Below are 18,490 nucleotides of genomic sequence, written 5' to 3'. Positions count from 1 at the left end.
GAGGGCTAATGAAATCAATCATTTTTAGTTTAATGTATAAGTTTGAAAATGTCTTTATAGGACGAAACTGCAGTAACGTTAGTTACAAATGAAAGTGGTAAAAACATAGAAAGTTTCAATTCTTGTTTCTTCATAATGATTTCCTACCACGTAGTAACGGCTACCATCCACCAATTTATTTAAATAAAATTGAAATGAATAGTTGAAATATTACATCAGTTCGGACTTCCATTGTCTAATATAATATACATTGATTTGAAATCCCTGAAAAAAGAAATTGAAAAAAATTAAAAAAGATTAATTGAAAATAGCAATTTTATCAAACAAAAAACTTTAATTACAAGGAAATAACATACAAGCAACAACAAAAAATAAATAAAAATAGTTATCACCCGAAGACGATTGTGGATACTAACAAACGAAACGTCGTGACATAACTTGGTTTGGAATCTTTTGATTTTTATTTTTCATTTTTGTTATTAATATTTTTTAATTTTCAGCTTTTATTAACATTTCAATTTTTCATTTTTTTGGTTGTTGCTTGTATGTTATTTCTTTGTAATTACAGTTTTTTGTTTAATAAAATTGTTATTTTCGGTTAATCATTTTTTTCAGGGATTTCAAATCAATTTATATTATATTAGACAATGGAAGTCCGAACTGATGAAATAGTTGGAATATCAATTATATTAATCAATGAAACGTGAAATGAAATTACAATAAAACGAATCAAATAATCAAGATAAAAGATGGAAATGACCACAGAGTAAAAAGAAGACGATTGTGGGCACTAACAATCGAAAGGTCGTGAAGTAACTTGGTTTGAAATCATGTTATTTAGTTTTTCGATTTCATTAACTGTTCAATTCCTAACTTTTTGCATATTTTATTTCTTTTTACTCTGTGGTCATTTTCATTTTTTATTTTGATTATTTTATTCGTTTTATTGTAATTTCATTTCACGTTTTATTGCTTGATAAAATTGATATTTCAGTTATTCATTTCAATTTCATTTGTTCTTTCAGATATTTTAAATCATATTAGAAATCTATTAGACAGTGGAAGTCCAAACTAGTAAAATTCACCATGAAACATTGTCAACCATTTTCAAACACACTACCAAAATCTTTGTCATTTGTCAAGTCATAACTCTCTAAAAATTGATAGTATGGCTATCTTATTTTCTGCCATTTTGATTTATCCCTTTTGAAACCTTCTATTTGATATCCATATCATAGATATCGTGGTGGTACATAAAAAATAATGGTACACAATCTTTGGAAGTCTGGCATATAGTATTCAGAGTGACGTCATTTTATTTTTGTTATTTTTCTCAGCAAATACTTTCATTTGATAGCCATATCTTGGGTGGTGCATAAAAAAAACCAGTCCGCTATCTTGGGCAGTTCACCATATTGGATTTAAAGTGACGTTATGTTATTGTTCATTTTTTTTCCAGTAAATCCTTTCATTCAATACCCATATCATGGGGGTACATAAAAAACTTGTAGAATGGCGTCACTCAGGTAACTTCATTATTCATTAATAAGAAACTGAAGAAACCTTTGTAAATACATATGCGTACAATGTGTCAAAACTATAGATTGCCAGTATGGGACAATCGAAAACTGTAAGAGTTACAGGATTGGTTAAATTTGTAAAAATTTACTATTTCATATCATTCAAATAAAGTTTAAGAATTGAGGAAACTCTCACCATGTGTGATACATCAGTCATGTTATTACCCAAAAAGAAAATTTTAAAAAACAAAAGTAAAATCGATGATGATTTCTCGGAGACGAAACGTTGAACTGAAAATCTGTAAAAGCATCTTGAACACTTGTGACGAAATTGACGAATTTCGGTTTAAGGATGAATCAACTGATATGACTAAGGCTTAGTCAACTCCTAATAATGCTAACTGTGTTGGCGAAACGCACGTTGAGAGACAGTATTTTTGTTCCGGTGTAAGAAAAGTGTTTTCAATAGATACAATCTATTACGTTTTAAACCGCAACTATGCATCGCATGATTCTTTCGTCAGTATGTATGGTTTTATATTTTTTCTTTGATGATAGCAACAATAGCGGTAATAATAGATTCAGTAACAATATTTTGATAAACCCATTTTATAATTTCTCAATGAACATTCTTCGCCCTTTGTACATGTAATTGAAATATATAATGTACACTTGTTTTATTCCATGGACCTATTCGTTTGAGGCACATGTCATTTTTTATATTGGCTATTCTGTGTATGTATAAAAGTTTTGTATATAGACCATAAAAGTCATGTAATCATTGAATTTGTTACTATTAATATTTATTTTATTTTTGTGTGGCAACCCTGGAGAGCAGATTGCACCCCAAGGCCAAGAATAAAAGAGAAGAAACAGAAACAACGAGTTTTATATAACCTAAAAGTAAAGTTTAAAATGTTCCAGTTCCCAAATTTCATTATAGTAGGATATTATATTTCAGTATAATAATAACCGTTAGCATAAGTGTAAAATAAAACTGAAGCTTCCTGTGTGACTGTGTTGAAATAAAATTTGCAATTATGGAATCAGATGAGTATACAGATGAAACTGAAAGTGATATCTCTGGCAGTGGTGAGGACTCTGAAACCGATACTACTAAGGTTAACAAAAGTTCAATAAAAAGAAAAAAAGGAGTTGCAAGTGGACATGGATTATCTTCCAAAAAGAAAAAAAGAAGTGAACTGTATAAACCACCCACAGTTGAAGAATTGAATAGCTTGAAGGAAACTGAAAATTTGTTCAACAATAACTTGTTTAGATTACAAATTCAGGAGTTGCTTTCCGAAGTTAACATTAAAAATAAAAGGCGAACGAATTTATTGTCATGGATATCGTCTTTTGAGCAGTTCTTAGATATGATGCCTGGTTATGATGTTTTGCTCTCTGATCTGAAGAGCACTAAAAAAAAAGGAGCTCTAGGTAAACTACTCGCAAAACTGTCTGACTACGAGGAAATTTATGAGACTGATCAAGATGTATTGCTTAAACTTGTTAAACCTGAGTCGTTTGAATGTTTTGGATTGTATGAATATAATTCATTACCAGGTCCTTATTTGTCGATAGATATCAATTTGATAATGCCCACTTGTTGTTTTGTTACAAAAGATTTTCTTAACAATCGTTATTTAACTAAACGTTATTATTATTTGTTATATATTGCTGAGCATTTAAAAAAATCTGAATTGACTGCAACTTTGAACATAAAATTCTGTGAAGAAAATCTCTTACCACTCATTGAACTCACTACGAATAGTTGTGAAAAAACAATAATAATAATTTATGTTTCACCAGCTGATGGAACTTTTAGGCCTGTTAGATTTTTACCTGAACAAAACAATGTTAAGTTGGATTTATTCAAATTGAATATACCTAATGAAGTTTTAAGGAATAGTCCTACTATATATTACAATAGTGTTATAGCACATGATGCAACTCTACATGTTAACATCCAGTTCATTAAGGATACTTTGAAAGATCAAAGTAATCTTCATGATGGTATCAAACTGCTTTGTATCTGGTTGAAACAGTATGAATTGAATAAAGGGAAAGGTTCATTTACAGAAAATTTGATTGTGTACATAATTGTTTACTTATTTTCTAAACGAAAAATAAATAGGTTCATGAGTTCATATCAAGTTATAAGAAATTTTTGGAATTTTATTGCAAGTACTGATTTACAAAATGAACCTATCAGCATTGCAAATACTACGTCAGAAGTTCTGAATAGTTTCAAGAAATTTTTCAATGTTGTTATTTTAGATTGTACAGGCTGCTATAATGTTGCATGTTTTTTGAATTTTGAAGTATACAAGAAAATTAAAGTAGAATGTCAGTCAGCACTTAAACTTCTTGATGATAACAAAACAAATTCATTTCAGCAGTTGTTTCTCACAAAGTATCCCTTCTATCTACAATATGACTTGGTAATAGATTTGACAAAGTCTCTACCTTTAGAAAGTAAAATCAGTAAAAGTCATCAAGAAAAGGCTTTATATGTAGGACATGAAGAATTATTAACAACTGATCATATGTTGAAATTTATCCAGAAAGCTATGAAAGAAAGGGTACTTCTCACAGTGCCTAGAATCGATTTACATCACCGTTCTATAAAACACTTCTTAATTGGTGTGAACTTAAATCCAGACAAAGCATTCAATTTTCTTGAATTGGGTCCTGCTTTGAGTGATCACAAATCAGCAGATGACTTCAGAAAGTTTTGGGGACATCTCTCTAGTGACAGAAGATTTAGAGATGGTAGCACAAATGTAGCAGTACATTTCAAAACCAATACCATGAAAGGAAAACGAAATATAATTAAAAAGATCTTGCACTACATTTTTAATGAAAAATTGGATGTAAAATTCAGTCTGTACTACGATGAACTAGAAGATGTATTACTAAGTAAAAACTTGATTCCATCTTATCCCTCTGGTACAAATGAAGAAACTTGTTTAAAGATTATTTGGGCTTGTGATGAACTTGGAAAAAAGTTGAGATCTCTTCAAATGTCATTGAAAATTACTGAAGTTCAAGGAATTGGAGATATTTTCAGTTTCACAGAGGCATTTCCACCAATTCCCGCCAATTATAAGGTAAGTGGTAATATTTTCTGTCATTAAGTTTTCAAAAACTTGTTTTTTTTCATACTAGTTTTGTAGAAACTTTAACAAATAATATTCTCAGTGTTTCGTGTCAAAAAAGACATTGGGAATAATAATTTGTTATGCTTTTATAATTTGTAGTGGGCTGCTTTGAATTGAAGCTAATAAATAATTCGATTACCTTAATAATATGAGATATAGAATCGATTATAAAGTTCATTCGAATCAATTTGACACTAGCAATTACAGAACTCTAATATGGCCTAAGAAAAAAAACAGAGGTTGCATCTTTTGATGCAACCAACTGATCTTCAGCCTTTTCAGTTTCAGTAAATGAATAAAGACCTATTATTATTATTATAGAGTTTTTTTTTACCAACTATGATCATTTGAACTTACCTACCATATTTAGTTGACATTCAGAATCCAGGAAATAGAAAATGCCTGCATTAGACATTTATTTATTTAGTAGGCAAGCCTATGCAAAAAAATTATAAATTTATAAATATCTTACATTATTAAACTATGTAAAAATAATGATTTGAAAGTACATTTGTTCCACCATTCATCACACCACAATAAACAAAAACCGCAGAAATAAAAAATTCACATTCTTATCGCGCAAGAATATTGAAAGGAATGATATTGAAGCAGACTGAAATTGGGAAAGCATCTTACCTAATGGTGGCCAGCCAACTCGAAAAACATGAAATATTTCCAAAAATTCAAAATACTTGTGAAAAAATTTATTAGATGAATAGTATAGTATCCTCGCACATGTTTTTATACAGTGTGTGGCACCAAAAACGAAAAACAAATATCCCATTTGTTGAGAAAAAATGCAAAAAACAGGTCAATCAGAGGTAAACAAGGACTCCAGTAGGAATCATCATGAACACTTCTACGCAGGACCATTAAGAAAAATTGATTTCAAATGTTTCATTCATGACACACCTGAGTACCACTAATGAGATCTATGGTAGATCAAAACGATGCTTCCTGAAGCTCCTCAATGAAATTTTCATTTGAAATGGGAAGTCTCAATATAGGAAAATCTCAATAGTTATAAGTGTAGAAAAATGGCCAGTATTATAGAAAAATTGTATTTCAACCAATATAGCTACTAATAGAAAACTAGTTATATATACAACTTTTACATCAATTTGTTGAAATTATTCTTGAAAACAAGTATATGAATGTAAGAGTATTTTGAAATCTAAATGGAAGTTAAAAGAAACAAAAACACATGGAATTCGTTTTTTGTCCTTGTGTCATAATAACGACTATAGTTATAAGTAGTAAAGGAATCAAAGTGAGTTGATAATAAATTCATGATTTTTTATGAATATCAGTGACATAAAATGGTCATTGAGTTACTATATTCCAATTCATGGTATTCAACACAATTTCAATGGGAGTCGATTTTGTAACATTTGTGTTTTGTCGAAGAGATATAGAAAGACTAGAACAGTAAAAAAATGCAGCTGTATAATTATATTCCGATATATTATTATTTTTTTGAAATAAGGACACCTGAGAGGATATCCTCGAAGAAAAAAAAAATTCAAATTATTTTTGCAAATATAATTGCTGTGATCGTTCAGTGATAGTAAATCATTTATTATTAATAGAATAAAACCAATTACTTGAGGAACACAGAATGGCTAATATTTGTTAAAATTCCATAAAATGTTTAGAAATGTATATTGTGTCAGGACTCTAGCAATACATAATAGTGATTCCCCATACATCTGATTATTAGTCATTTCCCTTCTTCTCAGTGCATGTCTATATGCATTCTTTATATAAATAGGAGGATTTGTGTGAATGAGTAAATATAACATTATATTATTAACCAGTTCTTTGTTCTACATTTTTTTTCCCCACTTCTTTACTACCGTAATTATTAATATAATTTTTTTTATTTTACAGGCAGAACACAGCTCAGCAGTAAAAGGAAACAGTATTGTTTTTTCCAATGAGAATGTGGACCTGGTGCCCCGTTTTATCCAACCAGTTGAGTGTGTTATAGAACTTGAACACAGTTCAAAGTGGCCCAATGATTTAGATGCGCTTCGCGCCATCAAAGCATCCTTCTACTTAGAAATGTCAAAAATTCTTCATAAGGAACATGTCATAATATCACATCCAACCGCCGATTTCATTGATGTTTTATACGAGGGTTTGGTGTTTAGATATCGCTTGTATGTTCCCAGAGAAATTGGTTTATTGAAAAAAGTTGCTGCTGAAAATGGTTTGATATGTTTCAGAGAGTCTGAGGAAAGTTTTGAAATCGAGAAAATCCTGAGAATTATGCCAAGAATTGTTGGTGCTTTGAAAGGTATCCAGTCAATACATCCCAGTTACGGTCCAGGAACCGTCCTCGTGAAAAGGTGGCTGAGAGCCCATTTGATTGACAGGTATCATATCCCAGATATTGTGATAAATCTTCTGAATGCATCATTATATCTCAACTGTACTTCCCCTCCAAACACTCCACAAATATCTTTTTTTAGATGTTTGAAATTTTTATCAGAATTAGACTGGAATCTGAATTCAGTTATAGTCAACTTCAACGAAGAATTGACCAATGAAGAGATTTCTGAATTAGAAAGTAAATTACAATGCAACCGTGAAAGCAAACCCCTCTTGTATATTATAACACCTTATGATGGAGGTGCCTCTGTTTTCACAAAATCATCGCCTTCTAGAGAAATTCTACTTAGAATCAAACAACTTTCTGGAGAAAGTTTAGCGATCATGAATAAGGTTACAATCGATCGAGAAGCCGTAGATGTGAAAAAATTATTTGTTCCAAACTTTGAAGGTTATAATGTTTTGATACATCTCAGGCCGCTATTGAATCCAAGAAGACATGAACAATTATTTGAGAACCTAGAAAGAACAGTTGTCGAAAAATATAAGGCATCAAAGGATGATAAGCTACCTATTGTGAACTTCAATCCAGTGGATATCTATTTAAGGACATTGAGAGAGAATTATGGACAATTTGCAATTTTTTTCCATGATAGTTATGGTGGAAATATAGTGGGTGTATTGTGGCGTCCAAAAGTCTTTGAAATTGAAGATTTCAAAGTGTCTCGTGTTAATGCTGGAAAAATTATTGAAGGTAAAATAAAATTCAATATGGATGCTGTTATTGAAGATTTTTATATATTGGGTAAAAGTTTGGTAAAAACTATTGAAATCAGATGATAGTTTCAATAATCTGAGTTAGTTGTATCATTGGAATTTTTTTTTATAGCAAGTCTAACTTGTAATTTATTCAAGGTTTATATTAGTTTTTATAAACAGATAGCTTTTAAATATATAACATTTTCATTAGCATACAATTGTTGTCATTTTTCCCTTTACTCAATTAAATTGATTAACGAATTCTATGATTGTTATTTTAAAAATGTTGAACTTGGCAGTTTGGGTTTACTGTAATGGGAATGTGGGTTCATGGTGATCATTGGTGAGTTGAAAAGATCTTTGTATGAGAGAATTCAACTGGATTGTATGATGAGGAAACAGTGTTCTTCAAAATAACTATATTTACTGAAAATCAAAAATCTGTTCAATTCTAGTACTGAGTTGCTATCAGAAAGCTTATATACAGTTGACGATAAGTGAATTCTCATGCAATATCAAAAAAATATACACATACTTTTATGTAGCATCCTTTTCTTCTACAAGTGAAAAACGAAGACCAAACAGTTGATGGTTGTGTTGAATCAGGATGATAACTTGCACTCGATACATCCAAGATAGATAGCAGATAATTTGACAGTTGACATTGTTTAAATGTTGTTTATTGAAAAATTTCTAAGGTTTCAAGTTTTTATACTATACCAGTAGTTGTTCTTACAACTATTAAAATTGCAAGTATTTTATATTTCACAGTAAGTAAATTTCATAACGTAATAATAAATTTTAGCAATGGCCCTGTCTTATGTTTGACATATTGAAAAATTTCAATTTTCAAGTATTGAAGGTTTTTAAAATGAACTGAATGTTCATTTCTAAGCTGTCAAGAGTTTCAAAAAAATAATACTAGCATGTTTTGCCCTAAAAAATTGCTGCAATTTTATTTGAAAAATATTCCTTATTAATTTGCACTGAAATTATAGCTGGAATTTTATAAATGACTTGATGAGTTATTCGTGTTTCTAAGTTTTTATGATCCAGATCAACAGACAGGTGGTTTTATTCAACATATATGTGTTCATGACTTATATTAGGAATCACACGTTAAAAGGTAAGACGTCGTTAATCCTTAGTTCGCACAAGTTTCGATTTCTGAGGGTTGTCGTTCGTAGGGGTGCGACAGTTGGTTAACGGAAAAACAAGATTTTTTTTATTAGAGTAAAAATATATTACTTCTAATAAATTCAAATTTTTTTTATTTAAAAATGATTTTTACAGGAAATTGATCTTGCTGAAGAGTTGTCTTATTGTAGTTGGGATATCTCTGCCGATGTTCGCGAACTACTTTCAATAAGTATTGCAGTTGTTCTTTTGTGACGTAAATGTTGTATTCCTCAATTAAAGCGACCGCTCGTTCAGCTACATCATTGGTGATTTAATGTATTCAAACAATCTGAACATTCCTTATATGAATCATTACTGCCACATGTTAAAACATCATTCTCCCAGAAATCGCATGGCAAATCGAATGTTTTGAACAGCTCTAGTGAATTATCCGAGACAAATTCACTCAAATCTTTTTGCAATAAAGTTTCAAGATATTGTTCAGTAATTTCGAACCATTGACGGATTGGTGTAGAAACTTTCCAGATTTTGAATTGTCGCAACAATTTTTTTCTTCATATCAACTGATATTGTCAAATAATGAAATTGTGGCCAATTCTTCATTTAAAGTACAAGTGCTCAATAATTTTCTGACAAGCTCGTAACACCGGCGGATCTGTGTTTTTAGATTGAATCAAATTCTTCATGAATTTTAATTCATTGTTTGGTTAATCAACAATTTGTACCTGTAAGCAATTGCTAATGAAAGTAACAACTTCAGAGCTCTTTTCCTGTCAAAGTACCTATTTGCTATAGTTTCATCTTTCATCTTATGATTGGATTGATCAACTTTGTACCAGTAATTTTTGAATCTAACGAATATTGGATCATTAGGACAAGATGTCGTTTTCCAAAAATCTTCAAAAACTCCCCCAAAGATTATCTCCATTATAATATGATGCCGACATGGAAGTCTAACTATTTTTCTGTGCCAAGCGCTTTTTCGATAAAAACACAAGTTCCTTTGTGAATACCTAAATCACAAAAAAGTACAAGGATAAAATTAAACATACATACTGTTTACCAGTATTTACACGTGACGTAACACATTATTCCCACATAAGGAGCAACTTTCCATTGATTCAAAGTGTTAATAACAACTGAAGCTTGTTTGAGAGCACTTCCGTTGTCAACTTTTGGAACTCCGAGAAGTTGATCAACCCTAGAGAAATGTTCAAAATGTTTGTTTTCTTGTATAGATCTCAAATTTTCGAAAAAGCAAGCATACTGTGTCACCTGTAGTCGATGACAATAGAATTATCTGCATTAAAAGACGACTTCAAAACTGATTATTTGAAATACTTTCAGAAATTTCCGATAATTTGAGACACGAAATGACGATTTACCAAAATATTAATCGAAGAAAATTCCAAAAAAAATCATCATCAAGGACATATGAAACAATTATCAATTGAATAAGACAAAATACTATAATAGGTACTGACGGAATTATTTTTATTTTAACTGATACATGTAGATATTGAAATCTCTTTCAGGTATAAACCGGAGAAAAACTCCTTCGCAACAAATTCAAAAAAAATTAATCCCTCCAAAAAAATATTCTCCCTTCAAGTGAAAAAAGCTTTTCTGACTTGACACAGTATGTTTCAGTAAAATGCATTTGGAATAAGAGATAACTTCTTTTTCATATTTGAGAAATGAAGTAATTTATCATTTCTCTACTTGTTCTAACAGAAAAAAAAAATTTTAATTGCTTTACTACAATATTGATAGCTTTTTGGTAATGAATATTCGAAAAAAAATTCCATAAAGAAATAATCAAGTTGTATTAGGTTGTTTGAAAAATTTGGTCAGTTTTCATGAGTCTACTTTAAACTGTAATATCTCATAAAAATACTTATTCAATTTAATCGAAATAAGCGTCATTTGATACAGTGCATTTTCACCAACGTAACACAAATCTAGTAATTCCGTCAGCATACATATTGGGTGCTGGATTAACCAGGCATTGCCAAATGCCTGGTTAATTTTTCGGGCTAATACATCATGTTCATCTAGACAAATATTCATTTCCAGAATATTTTAATCAAAAATAGACCTGTTACGTCTCCTTGAGTAAAGAAAGGTACAACATTGAGAAAATGTTATCAGGGACGTATCTGAAAGCGACGGATATTTTTCAAATATAGTATTCAATGTTGCCCAAGAAGAAATACTGGCTAACCATCTTCGGACTATCACAAGTAAATTTTATGGTTTTACAAGAGAATAAAGTATGTTATAGTGTAGCTGAATAACTAAGTATTGAGAAACGGTTTAACCAAGTCAATCAAAACTGTAGGAAAAGATTGGCTGACTAGATTTTTGCAGCGTCATCTAGATTTGAGTATTAAAAAGCATGAAGCTATCAGTATCAATAGAATTCTCGGATTTAACAAGACTCAGATAACGCTTTTTTCAACAATTTGAAGAAATTGATGGAGCAACATAACTTCGAGCCTCAAATGATTTATAATGTAGACGAGACTGGTATAAAGACCGTCAAAGAGACTGAAAAAATTATAGCTCCCAAAGGACAAAAACGCGTCGGATCTGTAACGTCATGGGAAAGAGGTAAGAAAGTCACAGAAATATGTGCTATGAGTGCGTCTGGATCCTTCGTTCCTCCGTTTTTCATATTTCCTCGGCAACGTCACTCACCATAGCTAGAAAAAGATGGCTTACTGGGAGCAGTGTACACATTTTCACAAAATGGCTGGACTAACGAAAAGATATTTGTTTTAAGGCTTCATCATTTTATTAAACACACCAAACCTGCTGCTGAAACACCAGTATTTTGCTAATATTGGACAATCATAACAGTCATGCTACTCTCGAAGCTTGGGAATTGGCAAAAGAGAACCATGTCATAATGCTTACCATTCCTTCATATTCATCTCACCATCTACAACCTTTTGAAGTTGCATTTTATTCCCCGCTTGAACGAGCTTATAACAATGAGTGCAACTTGTATATGAAATCAAAAAAATTTGATAAAAATTACTCCATACGACATTGCTGGACTGTTTAATAAAGTCTGTACTAGAGTTGCTTCTATAGAAAAAGGAATATCGAGCTTTAAAGCAACGGGTATATTCCCTATGAATCCTGAAGTTTTTTGTGATGATAACTTCATTAATGAGAAAGCCAGATCAGCAGCCAACTAATGTCACTCTTATTCCATCAACATTAAATCAGGCTGAGCAACTATATGCTAGCCCCACAACAACAAGTCCATCTATTCCTTGTGGTCTGCAAATTAAAACCGGAAATGATTCAGAGGAAAGCTCCAATTCCATACATATCATATTCAACACCGGAACTGCCTGCTATTATGGAGACACACACCGTTAGGTCAGTCGCAACTCCGTCCAATATTGACTTTGCTAATGCTGTCTCCATTGTCAGCCCACTGCCACAACTCATCTCACAAACACAAATACCGTTGAAGAACAAACAGCACTCTGAAATAATAACAAGCACTTCAATGAAAGCAGTATTTGAAGAAAAGACGAGGAAAATAACTGAAAAGGAGAATTAGACAAAGACAATAAGGAAAAATAAAAGAAATTGTGATAAAGAAAATTGTGTCAAGGGAAAATGTACCAAAGGCAAATGAACCGAAGGTAAAGAGATTAAAAGTAAGAAGACAACAGCCAGAAACACAAGGATCAGAAAGACAACAAAATATGTTTAGGTGATGATGAAGATTCATCTACTGATCAAGTAGACAAAAATGCTTTTTGCTATGATCAATCAGAATATTCTGAAGATGATAATTTATGTGCAATTTGTTTAGATACAAAATGGAGATATGGTACCGATGCAGACGTTGCGGAAATTGTGCGCCCATAAAGGTGTTCTGGCAGTGATAGTCCAGATACTTATATTTGTGCATTTTGTCTGGATCTTTTGAATGAATTAGTTACAAGTTGATGCGACACTCTAACAGAAAAATGTAGGCATATATATGCTTCGCTATCCGTGCGAAGCCGGGGCAGTCATTAGTTTTTATTAAACGAACAGTGCCCTTACCCGAAATTTTATCGACTTGTATACTCTAAAGATCATTAATTCTGTATCAGTTTATAATATTTTGAGGGTGGCATTGTGAATAGAAAATGAAACAAGAAACTATGTGTTACTACCACAATAACGGAAGGAGATTATAAGAGAGCATTTCCAAATGCAGTTTTTCTGGTCAGAAATCATAAATCTAACGACGAAGATTTGGACAATTCAAAACTGGAGGCGTCCAAGGAGGATTTGGTTGGTCTCAAAGAAAGTGGTAGATTTGGAGAAGGTAAAATTGAGCGTAAACTAGGATCTCTACAACTCCGAGGAGAAGAGAAAGATATATAACTTTCGGGAGAGGTTAAATATCTACTAACCTCTATACCATCAAACTATGCAGGATACAAACGCTTGCTTGTTTGGGAATAACGAGAGTAGTGAAAACTATTCCACTAGCATCATTGGAGGTATTCTAGAAAAGAATCACTTTATATCTCGTGAAATTGAGGAAGGCAAGAGTGGGCCAATTACGACTGGAAAATTGACCGTGCTACAAGGGTTCAGGCAAAAATTAAATGACGGGATATGTAGAGGAATCAACATCAGAAAAAATCACGGGCCATATGACATCAAAATATTTTTCACTTCACGGTTAAAAAATCACAAACCGTGAAGGGTCATAGTGAAAATATGGTTGTTAGAAACAAATACCTGATTTATAAAAGGGTCACAATCCAAATGGATACGAGCTGGGAATACTGTACGGTCAGAAATCTATATTACAGTTACTTGCTTGGTAAATACATGTGGGAGAGGTGAAATGTAAAATGGCGAACCGGAATACATTGACTCTGTGAGTGATGACTGAGTTAAACATCTAGTCAGTCAGTCGTTACTGAGACTACGAGATATAATCTTCGTCCACGCAGTCAACGTATATTTCACTGATGATGTCTGCTGCAGTAGCAGACGAAAAGTTGGATACACGTTCAATTCGACCAACGCCTACCAGCCCGGATTTTGTTTTTTATCTAATAGTGACTGCGGCCGTGAAAATCTATGTTCTTAAAAAAGCATCAACTTCATATATGGGTCCTAAACCAGCCTAGATGGTACCAAATTTTATATGAGATGGGATAAAATCAGGAAATGAGTCAAAAAAACAACAAAGAGTTTTGGGAAAACATACACGGAAAACGTTTATAAAGGGACCGCTTGAAAAGAACTAATGGACTGCTTTCACGAAGTAGATATCAGATAAGAATAATAACATGGTTACTCATTGGATACTTATACTGTTCATTATTAAGAGGGCACCTGAACAAAATAGGGCTGTATAGCTGTAAACAATGCAGAAGGACAACAACAACAAAGGGACAGAAATATATCGTCATGTTTTATGCGAATATGAGGCATCAGATCACACCCAAATCATGTCCATAAGAATATAACAAACTCTGGTAAAGAACCTGAGCAATTAATGCAGGAAATAAGTTTCATGGAATGGGTGTCATGGTAAGATAGAAGGAAAAACACAATAATGTGATGAGGCTGTAGTGTTTTCAGCAGACTTGGAATAAATGTAAAAATCAGGTGGATCAAATTCTTGCACTCAAAGTTATCAATTATTCCAAGGTCAACAGTCGAAAAGTTTAATATTATCTTCATAAAGTATCTCATAAAAATGATTTCCCCAGACTTTCACATTGTTGAGTTAAAAGTTTCATATTTGAAGAACAAGATCTTTGATAGAATTCACATTCACTATAAATTAACTTAATATTCCTTGTGTTTTGCTATCAAACAAAATAAAAAACATTTATATCTAATAGACTATATATAAACTATAATTATTTTGCAAATGATATTATAGCTTATAAGGCTATCAAAACATCGTTGCATATTTTGATATCTCTAACATGACATGCAAGGTGAACCAGTAGACATATGTAGTTCAAACATTTATCAGACGGCTGTGTCAAAAAATGAACGTGGCGGATTTATGTGTTCATTGGATTAAAAAATACCTGTATTTGTATGATTAGATATGGATAATATATCTTATCTTGTAGTTATTTACTCTATTCCAATGTATGCTTTTACAATTTCTGAAAGTGTAGATAACTCAGCATGATGTCATAGGTAACAAGAGTGATATTCAACATGGGAGTTACAATAGAAAAAAGTGACAAAAAAAATGTAACTACCAATTCTACTACTACCACAACTGTAACTATAGGTAAGAAGTGTGTATTGTTAGGAAATATGAGAAAACATTTTTCATTTGCAGATAAGGTGGGCTTGTGGATAGTAATCGTGACAGTAATAATAATAGTTGTGATAGTGATTGCAGGAGTTTGTGTTAGGTTCATATTATCAGACGAGCGCCTTTCTAGGATAATTCTGATGATTCTTATTTTTTTATTGATACTTTTGGGTATCGTTGTAATTACTACTTTGATGATTCGTCGGAAAAAAAATACGGAAGTTGTTACAGTTCGGGGAACTTATGAGAGAGTTCAGCCCTCTGCCCCACTGGAAGAACCAACAAATTACTCGAATAGAACTACACTACCTGCTTGAAAATTTGTATTCAATAAAATTATTTCTTCAACAAATGTTCACATTTATTCAGTAAACTAGTTTAGTGATCCAATAATTCTTCTGAAAAAGGGTTGGTTGGGTATTTTTCGAGCCCTGAAGACGAATTTAATTAAATTCGAAACGTCGGCAAGAATAGGTACATTTGTTTTTTTTTTAATTGATCCTGTTACCCAACCAACCCCTTTTTCAGAATTCTCATTTACGTTTTAGTTAAATCTTAGTAAGAAGTATCGTATCTAAATAGGTCTCCTGTTTCTTAAAACAATTGTCATAGAAAATTCCATATTCCAGCGATCCTGTTTGTTTGTGTTTGGTTAGTGGCATGATGTGCCACAAAAATCGCTAGATGAATATTATCCAAAGCCGGCCCAGTGTTGCAGTATAGGGCCCAGGATATCTATTTTTTCTCTTGATGTCATTTTCCGAAAGGCACGTTTCAAGTAGTCATAGGATGATTGAAATAAATAAAACATATCCATATTGTTGCTGGTTCATACACCTAACTTATACTTTAAGAAAGTTGCCTCAATGTAAACCAATGGGAGCGTTCATACGCTACACTTTCACTTCAAAGTGTGATGTGTGAACGTCCTTATTTACATTGTGACAACTTATTTAAAATCTAAAGAAATGAACTTTAAATGTTCAAGCCCGTCTCGTATATACCTACACAGTAGTTTGAATGGACTGACGCCTATCGGAAAACAACTACTCCACTGGCTAATGCCACGAACGGCGTTGGATTATATCCAACAGGCGTCAGTGCAGGAATCTTCACAGAAAATTTCCTGCATATGCAACTGGCAATACAACTGAAAGAGTCGACCTTCAATTTTGGAACGGCCCACTTGCAAAATTGAAGGTCGACTCTTTCAGTTGTATTGCCAATTACATATGCAGGAAATTTTCTGTGAAGATTTTTGCACTGACGCCTGTCGGATATAATCCAACGCCGTTCGTGGTATTAACCAGTGGAGTAGTTGTTTTCTGATAGGCGTCAGTCCATTCAACCTACTGTATAGGTATATCCGATACGGGCTTGAACATTCAAAGTTCAATTCTTTAGATTTGTTAACTGCCTGTCTTCAAGCATAGCCCACTGACTAATAAGAAAAAACTTATTTAAAGTAAAAGTAAATGTTTTGTGTATGAGAAAAGCATTAGTGCAAATTGAAGCAAATGAAACAGTTTAGCTGTGGATCCGAATTTAGCTGTTACGCAATGTAGTAATTGGAAAAGTGTGGATGTCAACGACTTATGTCTCACTAGCAACCTGAGTTTTATTTCGCATAAGATTACAAAAATTGTGATCGTGTTTTTGTAGTCCTTCCAATGGAATGCTCCGGATCCACGTCAAACGTAGTTTCTTTACCAATACTGGCCTTTTGGGTACGCAACCAACAATACCACACGAACTGAATGAAAGTTGCCTATTGCTTGATAGTGGTAACGCAAAATGAAATACTTATTGAATGCCAAACAATGGCGCTCCAACCGACAAAAGAAGGACATTTATACCACAACAAATAATTCCCGTAAATACGAACGACGCGCAAGGAAAAGAAAATGGTTTCGTTTCATCTTTCACCCCCTACCAGTTGGCTTTCTGCGAAGAGAAAAACCTTAACAGAAAATCAAGCATTAACCAGAATAGGTAATACGCTTTTCACTTTTCAAAGTGAGTAGCATGGAATGCTCCCATTTCTTTTCCATCTTCTTGCAACAGGACATACGAGTGTGCACTAAGTCTTTTTTGATCCTGTAGGGCCCTTCAAATAGTAACAACTTCTTTTATTTCAGCCCTCACAGATGAGGAAACATTACTGGCGTATATATCTATTTGGACGATTAATAAAAGGCATAACAATTAACAAGTATTGATTGTTTTATTTATCAATATCAAGCATTCACATATAATCTTATCATACATAATTCAATTCGAATAAAGCCATTAAGGACAAGACAAAACAGCATCGTGAAGGATGAGTGCATATAGGTACTTTGATGTGTGCTGGAAACTTGTCTTTGCGCGTTTCAGAATCCCTTTTGATGTCAACAGTGGATAACTTCATAGCATCTTGTTGGTGGGAGCAGTCGATAATGAATAGTGGGTTATTGCGAAAGCTGCCAATATACATCATTGGTTCACTCATAGCTCTATCATAGTAGCATAGTAGGCTGATGAGTCTAACTTTTTATCGAAATCCAGATTCCAGCGCTCATATGGGTATGATCCAGAGTTCAAAGACGAATACTATTAATACTCGCATGTATGAATTTTGTCACATCCTTTGTCATACTCTCGGATTGGTCGGTGTTTTGGAAGCCGATGATAATGTATCGAGGTCTTTCCAGACTATTATTCGTTGTCTTCACGGCCCATATATCTGAGGATGTATCACGAAGTGTGAGTAACTCATAGAGGTCCCACATACGATAGGTTGCCTTTACTATAGCATTATTACCATTTTTATTGATGCGATTCAATAGTTTCAGTTTCTGGTGATCTTCCGGCACAATGTGTCTGATTCTACATTTTATTTTACTTATTTCCAATTCTGCATCGACTACCCCAAATGAATGAATTTTTGAATGAACGTGCTATAATCAGAATGAGCTTCTGCGTAACATTCAATATTCCCTCATTCTAATCTTCAGCAAACCCCTTGAGATACTTCAAAGGTAATTTTCCGCCGAATACATGGCTGACGGAATCCAATATATCTTGTTTATTCACATCAAGTTTATAGCTTCATCAATGATTATCATCTGCTCAGCGTTAGAAAGTAATAAATACTGAGACACAATTTCTTCAGCTCCGGCTTTATACCTACTGATTTTTTTACAGATGACCATCGCTCACCATCGTTTTTGGTTTTTGCTCAATTGTTTGAATGCTTATCAAGTTCTTTTTTT

The 18,490-nt window shown here is 32.7% G+C and overlaps 1 protein-coding gene and 2 long non-coding RNA genes across 3 annotated transcripts; all 3 read left to right on the top strand.

Annotated features, from left to right (window-relative positions):
• The first annotated feature begins 2,379 nt into the window (after window positions 1–2,379).
• On the top strand, window positions 2,380–7,990 carry Mat89Ba (nucleolar protein 6 Mat89Ba). Its single transcript, XM_023157982.2, has 2 exons — window positions 2,380–4,633; window positions 6,575–7,990. The coding sequence occupies exons 1-2, from the start codon at window positions 2,561–2,563 to the stop codon at window positions 7,856–7,858; spliced, it is 3,357 nt and encodes a 1,118-aa protein (XP_023013750.2). The 5' UTR covers window positions 2,380–2,560; the 3' UTR covers window positions 7,859–7,990.
• Window positions 7,991–12,949: 4,959 nt separating this feature from the next.
• On the top strand, window positions 12,950–15,588 carry LOC111503619 (uncharacterized). Its single transcript, XR_012465001.1, has 2 exons — window positions 12,950–15,209; window positions 15,261–15,588. It is a non-coding gene; the product is annotated as an uncharacterized lncRNA (long non-coding RNA).
• A 906-nt stretch (window positions 15,589–16,494) lies between these two features.
• Window positions 16,495–17,451, top strand: LOC111503620 (uncharacterized). The gene is made up of 2 exons (XR_002721899.2): window positions 16,495–17,228; window positions 17,375–17,451. It is a non-coding gene; the product is annotated as an uncharacterized lncRNA (long non-coding RNA).
• Window positions 17,452–18,490: the final 1,039 nt, after the last annotated feature.

The sequence above is a fragment of the Leptinotarsa decemlineata genome, unplaced genomic scaffold, assembly GCF_025532065.1.
Source record: "Leptinotarsa decemlineata unplaced genomic scaffold, Ldec_3_MD MMD2_tig00000199_RagTag_RagTag, whole genome shotgun sequence".
NCBI lineage: Eukaryota > Metazoa > Arthropoda > Insecta > Coleoptera > Chrysomelidae > Leptinotarsa > Leptinotarsa decemlineata.
The sequence above is the reverse complement of the archived record's forward strand: the minus strand, read 5'-3'. Positions and strand labels throughout refer to the sequence as shown.